The sequence below is a fragment of the Xyrauchen texanus genome, chromosome 31 (assembly GCF_025860055.1).
Source record: "Xyrauchen texanus isolate HMW12.3.18 chromosome 31, RBS_HiC_50CHRs, whole genome shotgun sequence".
Classification (NCBI taxonomy): Eukaryota; Metazoa; Chordata; class Actinopteri; order Cypriniformes; family Catostomidae; genus Xyrauchen; species Xyrauchen texanus.
The window spans coordinates 16,175,693-16,195,386 of record NC_068306.1 but is presented as its reverse complement, the minus strand read 5'-3'; the positions used below and the strand labels follow the sequence as shown (position 1 = coordinate 16,195,386).

Genomic DNA, 19,694 nt, shown 5'->3' with positions numbered 1-19,694 from the left:
AAACAATTTAGCAGTGTTTTCCATCACTTAATGTCTTAATTATAAATAGGCATTTTAGAATAAATATCTTCCATTCAAATCGCATCTTTAATCAGCTCTTTGGAGGACAAACCTAAGAAAAACACTGATTAATCGATAGGAAAACTATTACACCCTTTAGAGGATAGGGATCAGCAATCTTCATTGTGTATAATCCAGTCGGATCCATTTTTTCTGGCAGTAAATAAGCGGACAGCTAAAACTAATAAGGCGCCCTGATAATATTATTATTATATCACTCCCTACATCTACATGGCTCTGACCTTAAAAAGACTAATGCAGGAACATTCTGTATTCAGATATGGCAATTGGATTGCATTTTACATCATGCTATGTTATTAACACGATGTTCAGTGTGGAGCTTTGTGGGGGCCATGAAATCTGTTGCAGGGCTCCCTGTTCTTCTATTCTAATCTTTTCTATTTGCAAAATTAATGTTTGGGAGTCTAACATTTATTTTTCCTAGCGACACACTAAAGCTGAAGATATAAATAACCATCTTTAAACAAATGCTTTTGTGAAACATCTTATGTGCCTTAAGACTTCTGTACAGTACTGTATATATAAATTATATATATATATATATTTTTTTTTAAATATAAAAAGTTATGAGTGCAAATGTAAAATTGATCGAAACTAATGTAGACCAAAAAGAGAGATATATTTTAAGTATTTAGCAATATTTTGATATTTAAACATTACTTTTCATGTCATTCATAAGTTTTTAAAGCCTTAAAAGAAAATCATAGTTTATTCCTATTTTATTATTTGATTTATATATTTGAAATTAAATATGTAAAAATGGTTTCTTAGGTGTATGAAGCACACATGCAGAAAAAAAGCACACCTTAAAAAAATATGACAATTTATATGACAATTAATTGAGAAAGCCCTTAAAGAGACAATTAATTGTCACAGCCCTAAAACAAACAATTAATCATCAGCCAAATTTCATAATCGTGACAGCCTTATTCCAGACCTATATGACCTTACTGACGGAAGAACAAAAAGACGTCACGCAAAAGTTTAGGAGCTGACAGCCTGACATAAACCTTCTTATAAAATTTCCAAAAAATTCATAACAGCATCGGAATGACATTAGGGCAAGTAAATTATGACAGAATTCAAATTTTTTGTTAAACTAACCGTTTAAGCTCATTTAAGCTACATGACTTGAACAAAAAACGACTTAATGTTGCAATTGGAAAAGTCTTAATATGTATGTAATGTTAAATTAAAATATTTATTTGCATGTTCAATTTAATTAAATGTTCATTCACTTTGTATTCTCCAAAATGCAAATCTGGAAAAAAAATTCTTCAAACCCTAAAATGTAAAAGCGAATGAATTCAGATTAAAGCTAATGTTCAGATTGCTTTGTTTCATCATTTTCCTTGTAATTAATACGATCAAGCACTCGCTCACCATCCTTTACAAGGTAACTGACAAGTCCACCAGAGCATTTGATTATGAAGTAACAAGGTCTGATCTCCATGGTGACAGTGATGGTTTGGAAATACAGCAAATCTCTGTGTTCTGCATGTGCCCCTCTGGCTCGTGAAGCCTCTGGGGAACAAGCACTTGAACACAATGGAGACCTCAAATGGGCAAATAAGGATTTATTGTGAGCCTATGAGAGCATTTCCGCTCAAGTCCTCCTAACGCAGGACACTGGAGACTCATTCAGGTCAGCAGTGTCTGAGTTCATTACTTACATTGTGAAGCTCATCTCTCTCCATTCAATGGAGCTCAATAGCAAATGACACATCTCTGCTGTGCGGCTCGTAGGAAATGTCCTATGCTACTGATCCTGCACTGTTTGTGCTACAGAAATTAATAATCTCTCAAATTGTGTGGCTTATTGAGGATAGGTGTACTATGTATTTTCTAAGCAACCAGACTTAAAATTTTTACCTGGCAGACAAAAAAATGCAATAAATCCCATAAACTTACATTGAGGAAGGGATCAGAGCCATAACTACAGACCAGAATAGCAAAGACACTTGGGGTGGTTTCTTATAAATTGGGGCAGTAAGAAACCACCTGGAAGCCACCTAGTATACCCTTGTAACAAGCAATATGCCATGCATGGCTGGATGTGTTGCATAAGCAAACATCACTCACACATTTTGTTCTAAGCAATGTAAAATTCGAGTTATGTTTATTTTTTTAAAGTGCTGATGTCTAAGGAAGAAAAACACAAAAACCAAAGAACAAAATTTATTTTAGGTAGATTTAAACTTAGGCCAAGTCCACATCATTACTTATTTTCTATTAGTAGTTTTACGGTACTAGAGAGCATTTTAAAATGTCATTGTTTTTGGTTGAGGAAAGTGCTGTTCTAGAATGTATGAAAGGTATTCAAACAAAAACGTATTAATGTGGATGTGGCCTGAATCCATCCACTTCATTTCAGAATGTTTTTTTTTTCGTCAAACATGTAGACATAAGCATGTAATTATTCAGGTTCAGGCTCCAATAAAAATCCTATTTATCTCTGCCAAGACAAAGAAACAAAACATATAAACGTCTTTGAACTTCTTAAACATATATTTAAGTCCACTTTCACATTTTTCTAAGCAAACATCACACCAACACAAAGTTGGTAAATGACAAGGCAAGAAAGTCATTTCAGTTGGGGCTTGAAGGTTCTTGGGTGCTTAGGTCATTGTGGCTGTTCTGCTCAGCACGGGTAGAATGTGCATCATACATAATTTTCAAACCGGATGACTGGCATAAACAAACTGAAGCATTAAAATCTGAACATCTATGAGCCTATTCCAGTAAATTAGGGAAAACCAAGGCTGAAGTAAATGCAATGTAACAAAAGGCTGATGGTGTGATGGCCTAAATTTGTTTGGCTGTGGTTTAGATTTTAATGTCTGCTGCTAAATAAACACCATGATGAAAGGATCAGGGTTCCCACACTTTTTGACCAATGCATTTCCATGACTTTTCCAGCAGTTTATGATGATTACTGGATGAGTATTTTTTTAGAAATAATTTTATGTAGATTGCTGGGCAGATTTCCACTTGTATGTCATACTAATCTTTTAAATAAATAGATTAAACAATTCAACTCATTGGTGTACATATGTCTCCAATAAGACCCTTAAAATTCCTGATAATTCCAGAATTCCCATGACCATATAAGGAACCCTGAAAGATGAAAAGAAAAATAACTTTTTCACTTCTTGCCCTTAGTTAATCTGTAAACACCTCCTACAAACTCATTTTTATGCATATCTCAAATGGACTGCAGAAGATGTAGCCTGGAAAAACTCAAATCTGAAGGCACAATTAGAGTCAATGTCTAGTTCAATAGGAATGAGAGAATGTAAATGTAACTTCCTCTGTAGTTCAGTTCTCAGTACTCACGCAGACTTTCCTTCGCTGTCAAGCTTGGTGGGACTGGCTCCTTTCTTTGAGATGAGAGAGGTGACTTTGTCTGCCTCCCCATGCTCCACTGCACTGAGGAGACGCTCATCATTCTTGTTCCATTCATGGGCCTATAAAAAAAAAAAAGGTTAAGCACTGCAAGATCATCATGACAAAGCAGTACACTAATATTACTACTGAATTTTTTGGAATTTTGAAAATATATCTGAAACAATGTGGGTTTTTTTTGCAGCAGCAGCAGGGGCACAAACCTCCTTGCTACTTCCAACCCCTAACTCGTGTCTAACAACTTGCTAAACAATAAAAACATTTTCCCAAAATATTAATATGATTATTTGAATACATATTTTTTTATTTATTAAAATACCACAACATATTTTCAAATATATATATATATATATATATAAATAAATAAAACACATGATCATTTCTGTCATACAAGTCACACATGACAGCAATGACCAATCATGAAAACGATGATCGATAATGAAAATGTGTGACGTGACTTTTTGCTCAATTCAAAATGCTAGCGTTTTTGTTATACAGGTTTACGATAATCAAAAGAGTAATGCTGCGTTCACATTGTATTGGAATGACTAATTATGAGATGGCAACTTGGAGGTCCTACTCGGAACTGTTCATGTCCTGGGACCTTGGAAGCTATTTGTTTCTATGACAACACTCATAAATAGGGATGGGCATTTTGGTCATTTTGTCTACTTCGAGTACTCTGACTAATTACTCGAGGGAAATTACATGTTCATAAATGTATATATAATAACATGTCTGACAAATGTATATGGCTGCTGCACTGTGTCTTGTTGTTCCAGTGTATCGTCTATTTATTATTATAGGCTGTCATAAAATAGTATTTTTGAGATTGCATAATCTTTGCATCATATTTTGTCATTATGTGAAGATTCACTGCCCAACTCTGAAAGAATGTGCACAACACACGTCTGTCTGTTCTTCCTTCAGGTTACCATAATCTTAGTAAGTGCGCACCAGTTTTTTTAGTGACTGTCTGAACAGTACATTTTCAAATAACAGGAGATATGCGTGTTATGTTGAATTTCAGTTTTGAAGATGCTGTACTGTGTTCCATTTAACTGCGCTCTGTCAAGCTGTTTGAAACACTCGCCTGCTGTACACTGCTACACGTGCCTGGTGTGTAAGCGTGTGTCAAAATGTTTGCTCTTGTCAGGAAAGCCATTGCTGTGATTCATGAAGCATTCCATTCAACTCAAAGAGTCTGAATTTCCACCTTTCAACTGAGGAAAGCGCAACGAAATGACACTTTATATCAGATATCTAACTTGGAAACTCGAGTAGAAATCTCATTTTGTCGAGATGCAGGTGTGTTACGTCACACAGGGCAGGGGGGTTTAGTCAGTGACAATCATTCACTTTTATTAAATAACATCCATTAACGAGTCAAAGTTCTTACACTAATGATAATAAAGAATGTTTAGCAAACATTTTACAGAGACAGGTTTTCAAAACACTGTTAATTACACTCTCTTTGTTTTGATAATTGTAACGATAGTATTGCAGCATCGTTTCAGTTTATTAGCCATGAGAAGTCTAAAATAATCAATGTACCCCTCAAAATCACAACGCAATCAATCTCAAAATTAAAAATAAGAACCCTCTTTGAAACATTTGTGTTTAGTTGTCAGGTAATTGTCACTGGATTTCGAATTTAATGAAGTCACATCATGCGTGATCACTATCCATCATCGTTTTCATGATCGATCATTGCTGCCACATCCGATTACCCGAGTCCTTAAGTAAACATGCCCATCCCTACTCATAATACCAAAACAGATTTGTTGTTGATTACAACAAAATATTAATCACTACATTAATTCACCTCTATATTTTTTTGCAAAATGTTTAAGAACAAATGTGCCCTTCCAGTGGAGTCAAATTGCGTACTAATTATGAGCACATCAAAGACAAAGTGAAGATGTATTAACAAGTGGGAATTCTAGATGATAACCGAGTTTCAGAGTTGGGATGTTGGCAGGGACGTGGCGACAGGCAAGACAATAGAAACCAATTTTTTTGCTAAATTATTTCAATGTATGTATATATATATATATATATTTATTTTATTTAAAAACATTTTTTTTACATATTACAGTAATTAATGACTCAACATTTGCTGTTTGTTTTAAGCAAATTCATAAATAATATGTTAGATACCATGTATAAATAAATGTTGTACATAAGTGATGTAGGTTTATTCACTTTTATTCACCAGTTCAACAGAAAAAGAGCTTTTTCCATTGTTCATTATTTGCATATTTGCTTAAGCTTGGCTTCTTCTGTATTATGTTTCCCATTGAATAAGTAACATGTCGTAGTAACGAATTGCAAACTTGGAGGTATGAGCTTCCCAGGTGCACTTGAAGGCAGCATAAGACAGTGCCCTAGGTAACGAAGGCACAACAAAATGTCAACAAAAAAAAAGATATACTGTATGTGTTCACTTTGACGGTTGAGGCCGCTGCCATATTGGTTCTTTATACATAACAAAGAGGGATGCACTATGAGCATTCTTTCATTGAGTTGACCAGTGACAAAATATATATATATATTACACATATACACACACATACAGTGCATCCGGAAAGAATTCACAACGCTACACTTTTTCCACAATTTGTTATGTTACAGCCTTATTCCAAAATGGATTAAATCCAATATTTTCCTCAAAATTCTACGAACAATACCCCATAATGACAACATGAAAGAAGTTTGTTTGAAATCTTTGCATATTTATTCAAAATAAAAACCAAACAAAAAAAAATCACATGTACACATTCACAGCCTTTGCTCAATACTTTGTTGAAGCACCTTTGGCAATTTTCAGATCTCTCCAGAGATGTTCAATCGGGTTCAAGTCTGGGCTCTGTCTGGGCCAAGGACAAGGACATTCACAGAGTTGTCCCGTAGCCACTCCTTTGTTATCTTGGCTGTGTGCTTAGGGTCGTTGTCCTGTTGGAAGATGAACCTTCACCCAGTCTGAGGTCCAGAGCGCTCAGGAGCAGGTTTTCATCAAGGATGTCTCTGTATATTGCTGCATTCATCTTTCCCTCGATCCTGAGTCTCCCAGTTCCTGCCGCTGAAAAACATCCCGACAGCATGATGCTGCCACCACCATGCTTCACTGTAAGGATGGTATTGACCAGGTGATGAGAGGTGCCTGGTTTCCTCCAGACATCACGCTTGCCATTCAGGCCAAAGAGTTCAATCTTTGTTTCATTAGATGTGTGCCTTTTACTGAGGAGTGGTTTCCGTCTGGCAACTCTACCATACAGGTCTGATTGGTGGAGTGCTGCAGAGATGGTTGTTCTTCTGGAAGGTTCTCCTCTCTCCACAGAGAAACGCTGGAGCTCTGTCAGAGTGACCATCTTGGTCACCTTCTCCCCCGATTGCTCAGTTTGGCCAGGCGGCCAACTCTAGGAAGAGTCCTGGTGGTTCCAAACTTCTTCCATTTACGGATGATGGAGGCCACTGTGCTCATTGTCTCGGAGGTCTACAGACAATTCCTTGGACTTCATGGCTTGGTTTGTGCTCTGACACTGTTAACTGTGGGACCTTATATAGACAGGTGTGTGCCTTTCTTAATCATGTCCAATCAAGTTGTAGAAACATCAAGGATGATCAGTGGAAACAGGATGCACCAGAGCTAAATTTTGAGGGTCATGGCAAACTCCTGAATACTTATATACATGTGATTTTTTTATTTTGAATAAATCTGCAAATATTTCAAACAAACTTCATTCATGATGTCATTATGGGGTATTGTTTGCAGAATTTTTTTGGAAATTAATTAATTTAATCAATTTTGGAATAAGGCTGTGATATAACAAAATGTTGAAAAAGTGAAGAGCTGTGAATACTTTACGGATGCACTGTATATACATACATGTATATGTGTGTGTGTGTATATATATATATGTGTTTGAAAACACATATATATATATACACACACACACATATACAAAAACTAGGCAACAACTATGGTTTTACCAACAGGGTAATTTAGTTAACAGTGACATTGAGCAGAAAGTTTCATATAACCAGTTTTAACAGAGCTGCTGATAAAAGTTAAATCATCAGCATCGATTGATGAGATGAAAAGAAAATTGGACATCGGTATCGGATGTTAAATTCCTGATTGAAGCATCCCTAATATTCAAGTTGACTGTTTAAAAAACTAATGATGATGATCGGTGGGCTGAAACCCTATCAAAAAATGGACAAAAACAGGTACACTGTGGATGGTAACATTTGAATATGAAGAAGACGTTGTTTCTCTGTTTATATATTTATTTGTTTGTGGTTAAACTGATATAAGGGCTCTTTTGGTTCTTTTTAAAAGGGCTCAAGTGTGAAAACCCCAGCAGCCTTTTTGCAGTAGAACATGTGGAAAACATTACCATCATAATTCGCAGTTCAAATCGCAAACACAATATTTTTATAAATTCTATTAATTTTATTAAAAATAACACGATAAATAAATTAACACAATTAATCGCAGTGCCCCCGGACAGTAATAAGGAACATTCCTGAGAAATGCAAGCTTGTAGTACTGTAGTAATTGAAATTTCAGCTGTGTGGCAACGCACAGTTTATACAGTGAAGAAAACCATCCAGCAGACAGAAAAACACAGACATGCGTAACGTTCTTGCGTTCAAAACCACTTGATAGCACTTGATTGCAAATTTGAACTAAGGGATCTCAAGATGTGTTAAAGTTTATTTACTCAAGAAGTATTAAACTATATTTAACTTTACACAGTGACCTAAACAATTTATGTTTATGACGCTACACAAGCATGTCTGACGCAGGTGTCCTTAAACAAGCCCTCATAATAAATCTCAAACTGATTGACAAATTCATTTGTGAAATGGATTGCGGTGAACTGTATGGCACTGATTGGCTTATGTTCAATAATATGGTAGTAAACAATACATTGTATTCTAAAGCCGCTTTTTGTATGGCCTTATCAATGATGAACTCTTCTGCCACAAGAATGTAATGCATTTTAATTATCTGAATATTTTGTATTTATATATACAGTATATCACAAAAGTGAGTACACCCCTCACCTTTTTGTAAATATTTGATTATATCTTTTCATGTGACAACACTGAAGAAATGACACTTTGCTACAATGTAAAGTAGTGAGTGTACAGCTTGTATAACAGTGTAAATTTGCTGTCCCTCTCAAATTAACTCAAGATATATAGAAAATATATATTAATCAAATATTTACAAAAATTTGAGGGGTGTACTCACTTTTGTGAGATATTGTATATATAAATTTTTTAATATTTAAAGATAACTATGTATAACTACTTAATCATTATATATTTAATTATTGTTATATGAGTGGCTTTCTCAGCAAATATTGTGTAAGTATTGTGATTAATCACGATTAATTAATCGGGACACCATGTAATTAATTTGATAAAAAATTGTAATCGATTGACAGCCCTTACAGTGAGGAAAATAAGTATTTGAACACCCTGCTATTTTGCAAGTTCTCCCACTTAGAAATCATGGAGGGGTCTGAAATTGTCATCGTAGGTGCATGTCCACTGTGAGAGACATAATCTAAAAAAAAAATCCAGAAATCACAATGTATGATTTTTTAACTATTTATTTGTATGATACAGCTGCAAATAAGTATTTGAACACCTGAGAAAATCAATGTTAATATTTGGTACAGTAGCCTTTGTTTGCAATTACAGAGGTCAAACGTTTCCTGTAGTTTTTCACCAGGTTTGCACACACTGCAGGAGGGATTTTGGCCCACTCCTCCACACAGATCTTCTCTAGATCAGTCAGGTTTCTGGGCTGTCGCTGAGAAACACGGAGTTTGAGCTCCCTCCAAAGATTCTCTATTGGGTTTAGGTCTAGAGACTGGCTAGGCCACGCCAGAACCTTGATATGCTTCTTACAGAGCCACTCCTTGGTTATCCTGGCTGTGTGCTTCGGGTATTTGTCATGTTGGAAGACCCAGCCTCGACCCATCTTCAATGCTCTAACTGAGGGAAGGAGGTTGTTCCCCAAATCTCGCAATACATGGCCCCAGTCATCCTCTCCTTAATACAGTGCAGTCAGCCCTGTCCCATGTGCAGAAAAACACCCCCAAAGCATGATGCTACCACCCCCTTGCTTCACAGTAGGGATGGTGTTCTTGGGATGGTACTCATCATTCTTCTTCCTCCAAACACGGTTAGTGGAATTATGACCAAAAAGTTCTATTTTGGTCTCATCTGACCACATGACTTTCTCCCATGACTCCTCTGGATCATCCAAATGGTCATTGGCAAACTTAAGACAGGCCTTGACATGTGCTGGTTTAAGCAGGGGAACCTTCCGTGCCATGCATGATTTCAAACCATGACGTCTTAGTGTATTACCAACAGTAACCTTGGAAACGGTGGTCCCAGCTCTTTTCAGGTCATTGACCAGCTCCTCCCGTGTAGTTCTGGGCTGATTTCTCACCTTTCTTAGGATCATTGAGACCCCACGAGGTGAGATCTTGCATGGAGCCCCAGTCCGAGGGAGATTGACAGTCATGTTTAGCTTCTTCCATTTTCTAATGATTGCTCCAACAGTGGACCTTTTTTCACCAAGCTGCTTGGCAATTTCCCCGTAGCCCTTTCCAGCCTTGTGGAGGTGTACAATTTTGTCTCTAGTGTCTTTGGACAGCTCTTTGGTCTTGGCCATGTTAGTAGTTGGATTCTTACTGATTGTATGGGGTGGACAGGTGTCTTTATGCAGCTAACGACCTCAAACAGGTGCATCTAAATTAGGATAATAAATGGAGTGGAGGTGGACATTTTAAAGGCAGACTAACAGGTCTTTGAGGGTCAGAATTCTAGCTGATAGACAGGTGTTCAAATACTTATTTGCAGCTGTATCATACAAATAAATAGTTAAAAAATCATACATTGTGATTTCTGGATTTTTTTTTTAGATTATGTCTCTCACAGTGGACATGCACCTACGATGACAATTTCAGACCACTCCATGATTTCCAAGTGGGAGAACTTGCAAAATAGCAGGGTGTTCAAATACTTATTTTCCTCACTGTATATATATATATATATATATATATATATATATATATATATATATATATATATATATCACACACACACACATACATATACACACATACATACACACACATATACACGTGTCTGTGATTGACATCAGCTAACAAAGTTTTTCCTCTCTTTAGAATATCATAATGGATGTCACAATGCATTCTCATTTGGATTTAAACATTCAAAAAATGAGTCTAATTATGAGTAAAACTCAAAAGGCTATTTGCTAATTGATAATTGCACATTTTAGCCTTTGTATAAATGAGAGATAGTTCTGAAAGTGTCTTTTACAACTCAAAAGAAAAGCTGAGAAAGATGAAAGACAGATGCAGATCAATCAGTGTAACAGCCTTTTGGCATGACTTTAAAAAGGGGGATGAAATATACGCCCCTAAACTTCTAGCATGAAAGAATGATGCAATGACACCATAAGCCACTGGATCAGACTTTGCATCTAAATCAATTCTGAACCAAATGAAGGGGGTGATGCATAAACTCTGACAAAGTAAATATTTAAGATAAGCAATATAACACTCTTGTGCTGTTTTAAAGATATTCCATAAAGCAGCATGATAGCGAGATTTATATAGCTTTTATACAACAGTTCTATAAGCAAGAAGTTTGTATTGAGTAACTTGTATATTAAATATGGCCAGTTATTTGTCTATTTTTGATCTGCTAAAAAATAGCTCCAAGCGAAGTCAAAGCAGGATCAACCATTGCATTTGAAGAGATTGCACAGTAGGGGTGTGCAGCAAAGCCATTATCTGTATCTGTTACCAAGACAAAATTAGATGTATCCATTTCTGTATTCGGATAGAGTCGGATGTAGGCGTGGCTTAAATCCGGAAGTGCCTCAAAACAAATTTTAAAATGTACTCTCTAACATTTTTAGTTTCTATATATAAAATATACCTTGGATAGGCCTATTTATATATTATTATTAATTATTATAGCCTAATAATAATTATTATTAATTAATTATATTACTGATATAATCTTTCTTTTTTCTCACCAGATGAAGCTTGATATGTAGGCTACATTAACTGTGGAATGTGTTTTTAACTTTGGTTTCTCCTGGTATGTCTGACATCAATATCTGCTAAAACAGAATTTTCATATATCCTATGTCTGTGTAGTGTGCAAGTATAACAATGTTATTCTGGAGGCACAAGGGGTCAAACAATTGTGAAAGGTCAAGCACACATTTTGCAGTGAATATTAAATAGCCTACAAATACAAGCATTAAAAGTAAATTTAAAAGTAAATCTATTTCAGAATGTTTTATGGTAGGCTACACTTGAGGCTTATTTTGTGTGCACATATTTTAACATAATGTGGTGGACATAATTACTTAGTTATCCTCTTAACTGGCAGATCAACCTGAGTTACACCTAATTACATGTGCAGAATTAGCTAAATGCAGTGGAATAAGTAGCACGCCTCTATACATTTCTAGAAGAGAAAAGCGGAAATAAATGCATGTTTTGGTTTCTCAGCAATCCTCTGTGTGCAGAAATATTCTGAATAGAACTATATAACCTCTTCAGGGCATTTAAACTGTTTGGAGATAAAGGCTAAACAAATGCAATCACCTTCTTGGCGAGAAGGATGTAAATGTGGTCAGCTTTAAGAGACAGATGGACACCGCTTTAAAATAATCACTTCTCTGGTCAGGAATTCAACATCATTCTCAGTTTGGTTTATGAATCCTTACATGTGAATTGTGTTAAACATTTGGTGTTTTGGCATTTGGTGTAGACAGGCTTTTTAAAAAGTGGAAAATGTGTATAATATAGTATCTTAGTTAATGTTACTCATGACAAGATTCGATTTCTGAGACGCACACAATCACAGCACTGGAGGCTCATGCAACTCTCCACGATCCACGCACAGCTTTCCATGCGCCCCATTGGGAGAGAGAACAACTAATCGTGACCATGAGGAGGTTACCCCATGTGACTCTACCCTCCCTAGCAACCGGGCCAATTTAGTTGCTTAGGAGACCTGGCTGTCACTCAGCACACCCTATATTTGAACTCGCTACTCCATGGGTGGTAGTCAGCATCAATTCTTCCACTCCAGTGTTCTTAAGCTAGGCCTAAATTTGGAACACTGCTTGTCCAATCATATTATAGGACTGGAAATAATTTTGTAATACCGCTGTGCAAAATAGACAAAAAACTATTTTTTTTGTTGTTTTTTTTAATAGTTATTGCGATTGTGATTTTAATTGCGATTTTGGAAAATGTTTTTTCCTTATTCATACATTTTATATTAAAAACAAATTATGTGTTCACAAGACACATTAAAGGAGGGTACAAATTGTCTCTGCAAAAGTCTGTTTATGCCTTCTGCCTTTTTGCTCTAACCAAGCTGGTTCAGTAAGGAAGTGAGTTGTCTGAATGATTCATTCTCTTTCACAAATTGGTTTGACTAAAAAAAGAATAGCACCAATCAAGTGAATCATTCACATATTGAAGAGAATGTTGAACTTATCATTCATTTTTGTATAAACTCAGCAAGGACAACACATATATATTTACTTTAGTTTTTTTTTTATTCACCTTCCTGATTTATGTGAACGTATTAAAGACAACTTCCTCTTAACTTAAGAACTAATCAGTTAAGTTAGAATTTTTCACAAATTTGTTACAGAAGCAAATTTAATGCACTTAGGAAATGTTGTTCTGTTATAGTTTTACTAAATGAGATCCTGAAATTGCCATGTAACAAAGCAAACAAGATATGATTCCAAAGTTAGGATGTTTCTGTAATATGTCCCCTGTTCTCTTCCCTCACTTGTAACTTTTTTGCAAACTGCATTCTGATTAGCAAGATCTCATCAGCGTGCAAGATGTGAAACAATCATTATGGCGAATTAGACATCACAGATTTACAGTACGAGTAAAATATATTTGCAGAGCATTCTGCCATTAAGAAATTGCACATGCTCATATCACAATTTTATTGTTTTTGATTAACTGAAGCCCTACTGTATTATATTGTTATTTTTTAATCTTTATCCCCCACTTGTGAATCCACACAAAAGAATGGTTTCCACCAAAATCTTTGAGGACAAAACCAGCATATGTAATAACTGATGAAGTCACTTGCATTGCACCTAATATCCCAAGGTGAATGAAATGATTATGGCATGAATAAAATCTTTTCCCTCTAATTTGTTTATACCTCACAGGCACCATAGAAACTGACGATACGGTTTCCAAATAAGGCCATACAAAACACAACTAACGGAGATTCAAACACAGAAAGAAAGAATTTTTTTGCTGACAGTTGCAACTCAGAACAACTACTGTTTGAAAACCTCTTTAAAGTTATCAATGCAAGAAATTATTCTGAGAAGACCAGAAATAACAACTGACAGTTTTGGACAAGCCAAAAATGCAATTGCTGAATGTAATCTGTAAGCAAAAGCAAGGCAGTAAGGCAACAAACTGAAAACAGACCGCAGAGGTCAACCGATGAAATGCAGATGCTGCTGCTTAAGTTTGTCACTATTTTTAAAATGCACTGAAGTGTAACACTACACGACCCAGTAAATCCAGTACTATTTTCAGGAACTGTTTGACTATGGCATACTATCAGCAATCAGCTGATGCTATTTAAAGTCAATCCACAAAATAAATGAACATTGTTTGTAAAAGAAACAGTGTTTGAATTAGCCAGGCCTTCTAAGAAATCTGCAGGGCACTCAAACATCATTAGCAGTGATTTTCTTCACAACACATTGATTGATAAACCATTTCAACAGACAAGCCAGGAAAATCGATATGGGTCTCTTAAATTCTTTCTGATGTTAAGAGATAAACCTGGATCATAATAAGGCCATTTTGTTGTGAGATACACATAATTTGTAGCTCAGAAGACAGACTTTCTTTTTTTTTTTACATGCATAGACATTCAGCTAGATGGATTTAAAATAGGGTGGCCAGACGTCCCGTTTTTCCCTGGACAGTCCCGACTTAATCTGAAAAAATTGTGTTTTGTCCCATATTTCCCCTCTCCTACAATTTCTCTATTGCATATGCAGCTTTCTCCATCATGTGAGTATTCTCAAAGGTAGCCAAGGATACGGCTTGTAAAAACCAATAAAATCACACTGTGTAATTTGAAGTACATGATTGAATTCAATTATCCAATGACAATCCCCTATCAATAGACACCCAGTTAGCGAGCTGATTGAAGAGTCAGAGTAATAAAAGAGCACACAGATGAAATTGCAGCTGGAAAAATGTCAAGCGAGCGTGCATGCACATTTAATGAGGATCACATTTAATGAGGAAAAAAAAAAAAAGGAGTCACAGACAAAGCCTAGTAAAGTGAGGTGTGAGATTTGTGGAGTCCACTTTTTCATCACCCGTGGAGGCCGCAGCGACATAGGGCAGCATGTTCAAACGAAAAAAGCATGTGGATCGGTTTCCATAAGCAATTTTTTGGTGAAGCAAAGTTCTAAATCTGACAAGGTGCACGCAGGTGAAGGACTTTTTGCTAATCATTCTGTTGTGCATGGCCATAGCTTTGCACATTCATGACCTGAGAAAAGTCTTGCAGACCAGGCTGGAGGAATCATTCATACCCTCTGAAATTAAAAAGCAGTTGGATGCCCTGGTTGAAGCTAGTGACATACAAGCGGATGATTTCTTTTGTGTAGTGAGAAATCGGTGGATTACCTCCAACATTGGAGCCGCTCATTTCAGAACATAGAAAAACTTGAGTGGGCAATACTGAGAGACTTCCCTTAGTGGAAAGACATTCAGAGCAGCTTCGAACACTCCAGAATCCCGATTTCAGTTTGATTGACGAAACCACGCTCTTTGATGAGTGGGCTTGCGTGAAAAACGTTGTCACTCGTCGCATTGCTCAGTGGAACATGAACAAGACCAAGAGATGGACAGATAATTTTCATGAGCTGGAGAGCAAGACCATCAACTTCGGAGTCTTAGCCAAGGTTGTGGAGTTTGTTTTATGCCTGCCTGGGACATCTGCATCTGTGAAGCGTATGTTCTCATAAATGAACGCAGCATGGACATAGATAAATCTTGACTCAGTGTAACAGTCATGAAGGCAATGCTTTTTGTACATCTTAATTTTGGACTGGACTGCTCTGCAATTTACGATAAACTCTTGAAAGAAAAGCGCACTGAGAAAAATTGCTGCCAGCGAAAAGTACAAGGTGACAACAGTTACAGATGCGGATGCACCCTCTCGCATTGATCTGCACCTAGGTAAGGTTACGTCAATTACATTTTTGCTAGGAGGGGGCTGTCCCGTTTTCCACAACAGGAATCTGGTCATCCTATTTTAAAAGCATGCAAAATCAACCTAGGCTTACAATATGAACGTTACTATAACAACATTTTTGCAAAGTGACTTTTACGTGCTGCGTTCTGTTTCACTGCAGTTTCCTGGTAAAGGGAACACTGGACGCTACAACAACAGTGTGTTTTATTCACTTTAACAATCAAGACTACAACAGCTGATTATGACTTCATAAACACTTATTTTTCAAACTATTAAACATACACTGTTTTGTTATGATATCAAAACACTTATACTCTAAGGTATCATTTGAAAAACTATACATTTTAATGCTTGTGTTGCAGGCTCTACTACATACACACATATTTCTAGGTGATTACTTCTGCGGCAGCTCACCTCACAGAGGGCTTTAAACTTGAAAGATCTCGTTTTGAAACCAGTCAAGCACACAAGCTGACAAGTGACACAAGATGATGTGGTTGCTTCAGAAAATGTGCTTTTCATTTCACATTTTGCTTTTGGACACAATCGGTTTGGTTCAGGCCCTTTTTTTGAGAAATTATATCTGATTTTATGCAACTATCATTTTATTTTAGATCACATTTGGTTAGGTTTGGGTTAAAGTTTTAGGTTAGGGAAGTACGTTTTACTCATTAAAACCTTCATCTAATATTCACCTTAAAACATCGTCTGATTATGGCACCATTTTACTGGCTTTTGGTGCCCCCTACAGAACATTTCACTGGTCAACTGCAGGCAAACATGTAATAAAGCAAGTAATTTAGTTTTAGCAAAATGTTGCCATGGTCGCGTAATATTCATGAGACCAGGCTGGCCAAAAGTAAATGATATCCTTTTAGAACAGTGAAGGTAAAACTAGAGAAGAAATTTCAGTGCAAAAGTGAATAACAAGCAGCTTTTGACAATGATAAAGAAACAAATGAACAGAAACACATACATGAAAACTATACATAACATGACAGATAATATCTAATATTGTATTTACACCAATGCAGTGTATTATGGTAGTAATAATACTGGAAAGTAGGCAGACTAAAACTAGATTGTATCAGACTTCAAATTCTGATTGTAGCTTATTGTTAGTCAAATTAAGGTTTAAGAATTTCAAGGCAACATTGAATTTTACTGCTGAACAGCACATCTGAGAAGGAAAAAGGTTGAGTGACTGGCAAAAATATTAGTTGCCTCTTTTCTGTAATGCTCCGGACTTGCTTAATTTGAGGAACTAAAAAGACATTGGAGAAATCTAATTAGAAAGATCTGCAAACAAACAAACCATCATAATCAAGGTTCTAGGATAACATGCATATAACTGCATATAACAACTATCACTCTGTCTATTGCTTGTAATCCACTAAATTATTCAAGTGATGAAGATAGAACTAGCATGCGGCAATCTGTGTAATTAAAACCATTTAAAAATCGACTACAAATACCTCCAAAATAACTCAAGATACTTTAAACTAGCAACAGCCTGGAGATCTCCTTTTTGTCATGGCGGGCCTTTGCAAAAACAGGAAACACTTAACATTATCTCAAAAGAGCCTGTAGGACTAAATTACCAGTGGAGAACAAAGACACATGGCACAAACATTACCTCCACCCATCGTTCAGTGTAAGCATTTCAATTTTATCTGATAAAGATCCTCTCAGACATGCAATATTTAGGGCCAAAGGCAAGACAAGTGGTTTAGATCAAACAGAATTTCTGTCATCTGTTCATAAACATATGCAGTTTACTATGTAGGACAGAACATGGCAATTTCATAATTTGAAGATTAAGGATTAATAGACATACAATATAATTCATCCAATCATTGGGCCTTTTACCAAGCACACTGTATAATTTCCTCGTCATTACAGCTAGGGTGTGCAATCTTTTCCAGAAATGTGTTTTGTTATTCTGGTTGAAAGTGTCTTCACATCCTGATAGCAATCAATAATTTAAGTGCTCTAAATGTAAATCACATGTCATCAGCGCAGGTTCTTTGACGCTGTGCAGAGCGAGCGTGAGAATTACGTTTGTTTTTATTGTAATGTCTAACCTGTGAATGAGAATGAGTTAATCTGAAACCGCTCCTGGCGCTTAAGACTCTGCTCTGTGTGTGTGTTCATGTGTGGAGGTGTGGCCTTGGAGACACCTCTGAAGTGAGGGCGGGCTCTAAGCTTTCAAAGCTAACTTTGAATAACTGCTAACCTCTCTGGATTACAAACCCTAGCTTTAAGTGATACCTCCAACCACTAAAATAAACATTAGATAATTTTCCTTCCTCACCCGTTCGCAAAACAATGTATACTGTAAAAAATGTTAATGGTAGTTACCGTAAATGGGTAGTTTTACGTTAAAATTGTCAAAATATATATATATTTTTATGTAAAAATTATTATTTTCTGTATAATTACCAGTACAAATGTATATTGCATTTAACAAGAGAGTACATGCATTTACTTTTTACGGTAAATTATGGTAAAGTATTGTAAAAATAATCCCCAGATTTCCCTGCATGACCCAGTTAATTTCATTATATTTGACGGGAATAGTTGTTTCTTCTTATTTTTAAAATCAGTTATGTGCATTGGGGTGTTCTGTATTATATTTGATGTAGTTTAGTTAACATTTATTTCATAATGTTAATTTCACATGAGCACTGTCTCTAAATGTTTATTGTCATTGCTCCAGGCCTATATTGATGAACTTCATGTCATAATGTGCCCTTTTGTAATTACAAAGGTGATTAACAATACAATATAAAGTGAAAAGCAGATTTTTACAGTTTCAGAAGGTTAATATATCAAGTTTATTATTTGATAATATAAACAACGGTAATGCACCGTAAAATATACTGGCATCAATATTACATCCCGTAAAGCCCGAAACGTGGTTACCGTAATTTTTTTACATTGAATTTCTGGCAACAGAAGCTGCCATTTATTTTACCGTACATTTAACAGTATTTTGTTTTACAGTGTAGGTATGTTTCCAAGTTGTGACCTTTGTACTTGATATGTCATGCTGAATGTTTTCAGTATAATGCTAAATCATGGGTGCGCAATATGACCACAATCTTTTATCAGGATTGGAATAATTTTATATCATAATATAGTATTCTTTATTTCTAGAAAAATCAAAATGTTTATATATTAAATAACCATATTCTAAACCATGTCTATTTTTGGATAATCCAGTCAGTGATTTAATTACATAAATGAAAAATACATCCTCTTTAATAATTTTCTGTTTATTTGGAACTTGACAAATATAGTCAAAGTAAAAAAAATAAATTAATTGGTTTTATGAACCTTACCATATACATTTCAGTCTGATATGTTGTTGACCAGAAGTATTATTAATATTATAAACCTCTCAAGAAACTCAACATGTTCTTAAATCTATGCAACAAAGAAAATAATACATGTGTAAAAATATCCAATGAAAACAAACACTTAATGATTTAAGTAATCTGTACAGAAAATATGTACAGTCATGTGAAAAAGATAGGACACCCCATGAAAACCTTTGTCTTTTTCAACATATGGACATTAGATCTTCATTTTAACAATATTGAGTACGAATATTAAGATGGAGGTAATATAAATAAACTAATAAAACTGAAGACATTTATTTTTAAAATTATTTGTAAAATGTTCTTAAAAAAGATAGGACAGGGCAAGACTAAAGTTTGCCAGACAACACCTAGACAAAGACCAAGACTTCTGGAACAATGTGCTTTGGACTGATGAATCCAAAGTTGAATTGTTTGAGCACAGTAACAGACGACATGTGTGGCGTAAACCAAAGAGAGCATTTGAGCACA

The 19,694-nt window shown here is 35.6% G+C and overlaps 1 protein-coding gene across 3 annotated transcripts in view; it reads right to left on the bottom strand.

Moving 5' to 3' along the window:
* Positions 1 to 19,694, bottom strand: part of LOC127625450 (ankycorbin-like) — a 68,518-nt gene that overhangs the window by 32,248 nt on the left and 16,576 nt on the right. For all 3 annotated transcript variants that reach the window (XM_052100747.1, XM_052100749.1, XM_052100748.1), the window contains one exon: positions 3,418 to 3,548. In XM_052100747.1, the coding sequence (XP_051956707.1) occupies positions 3,418 to 3,548 (131 nt within the window). The remainder of the gene's footprint in view (positions 1 to 3,417; positions 3,549 to 19,694) is intronic.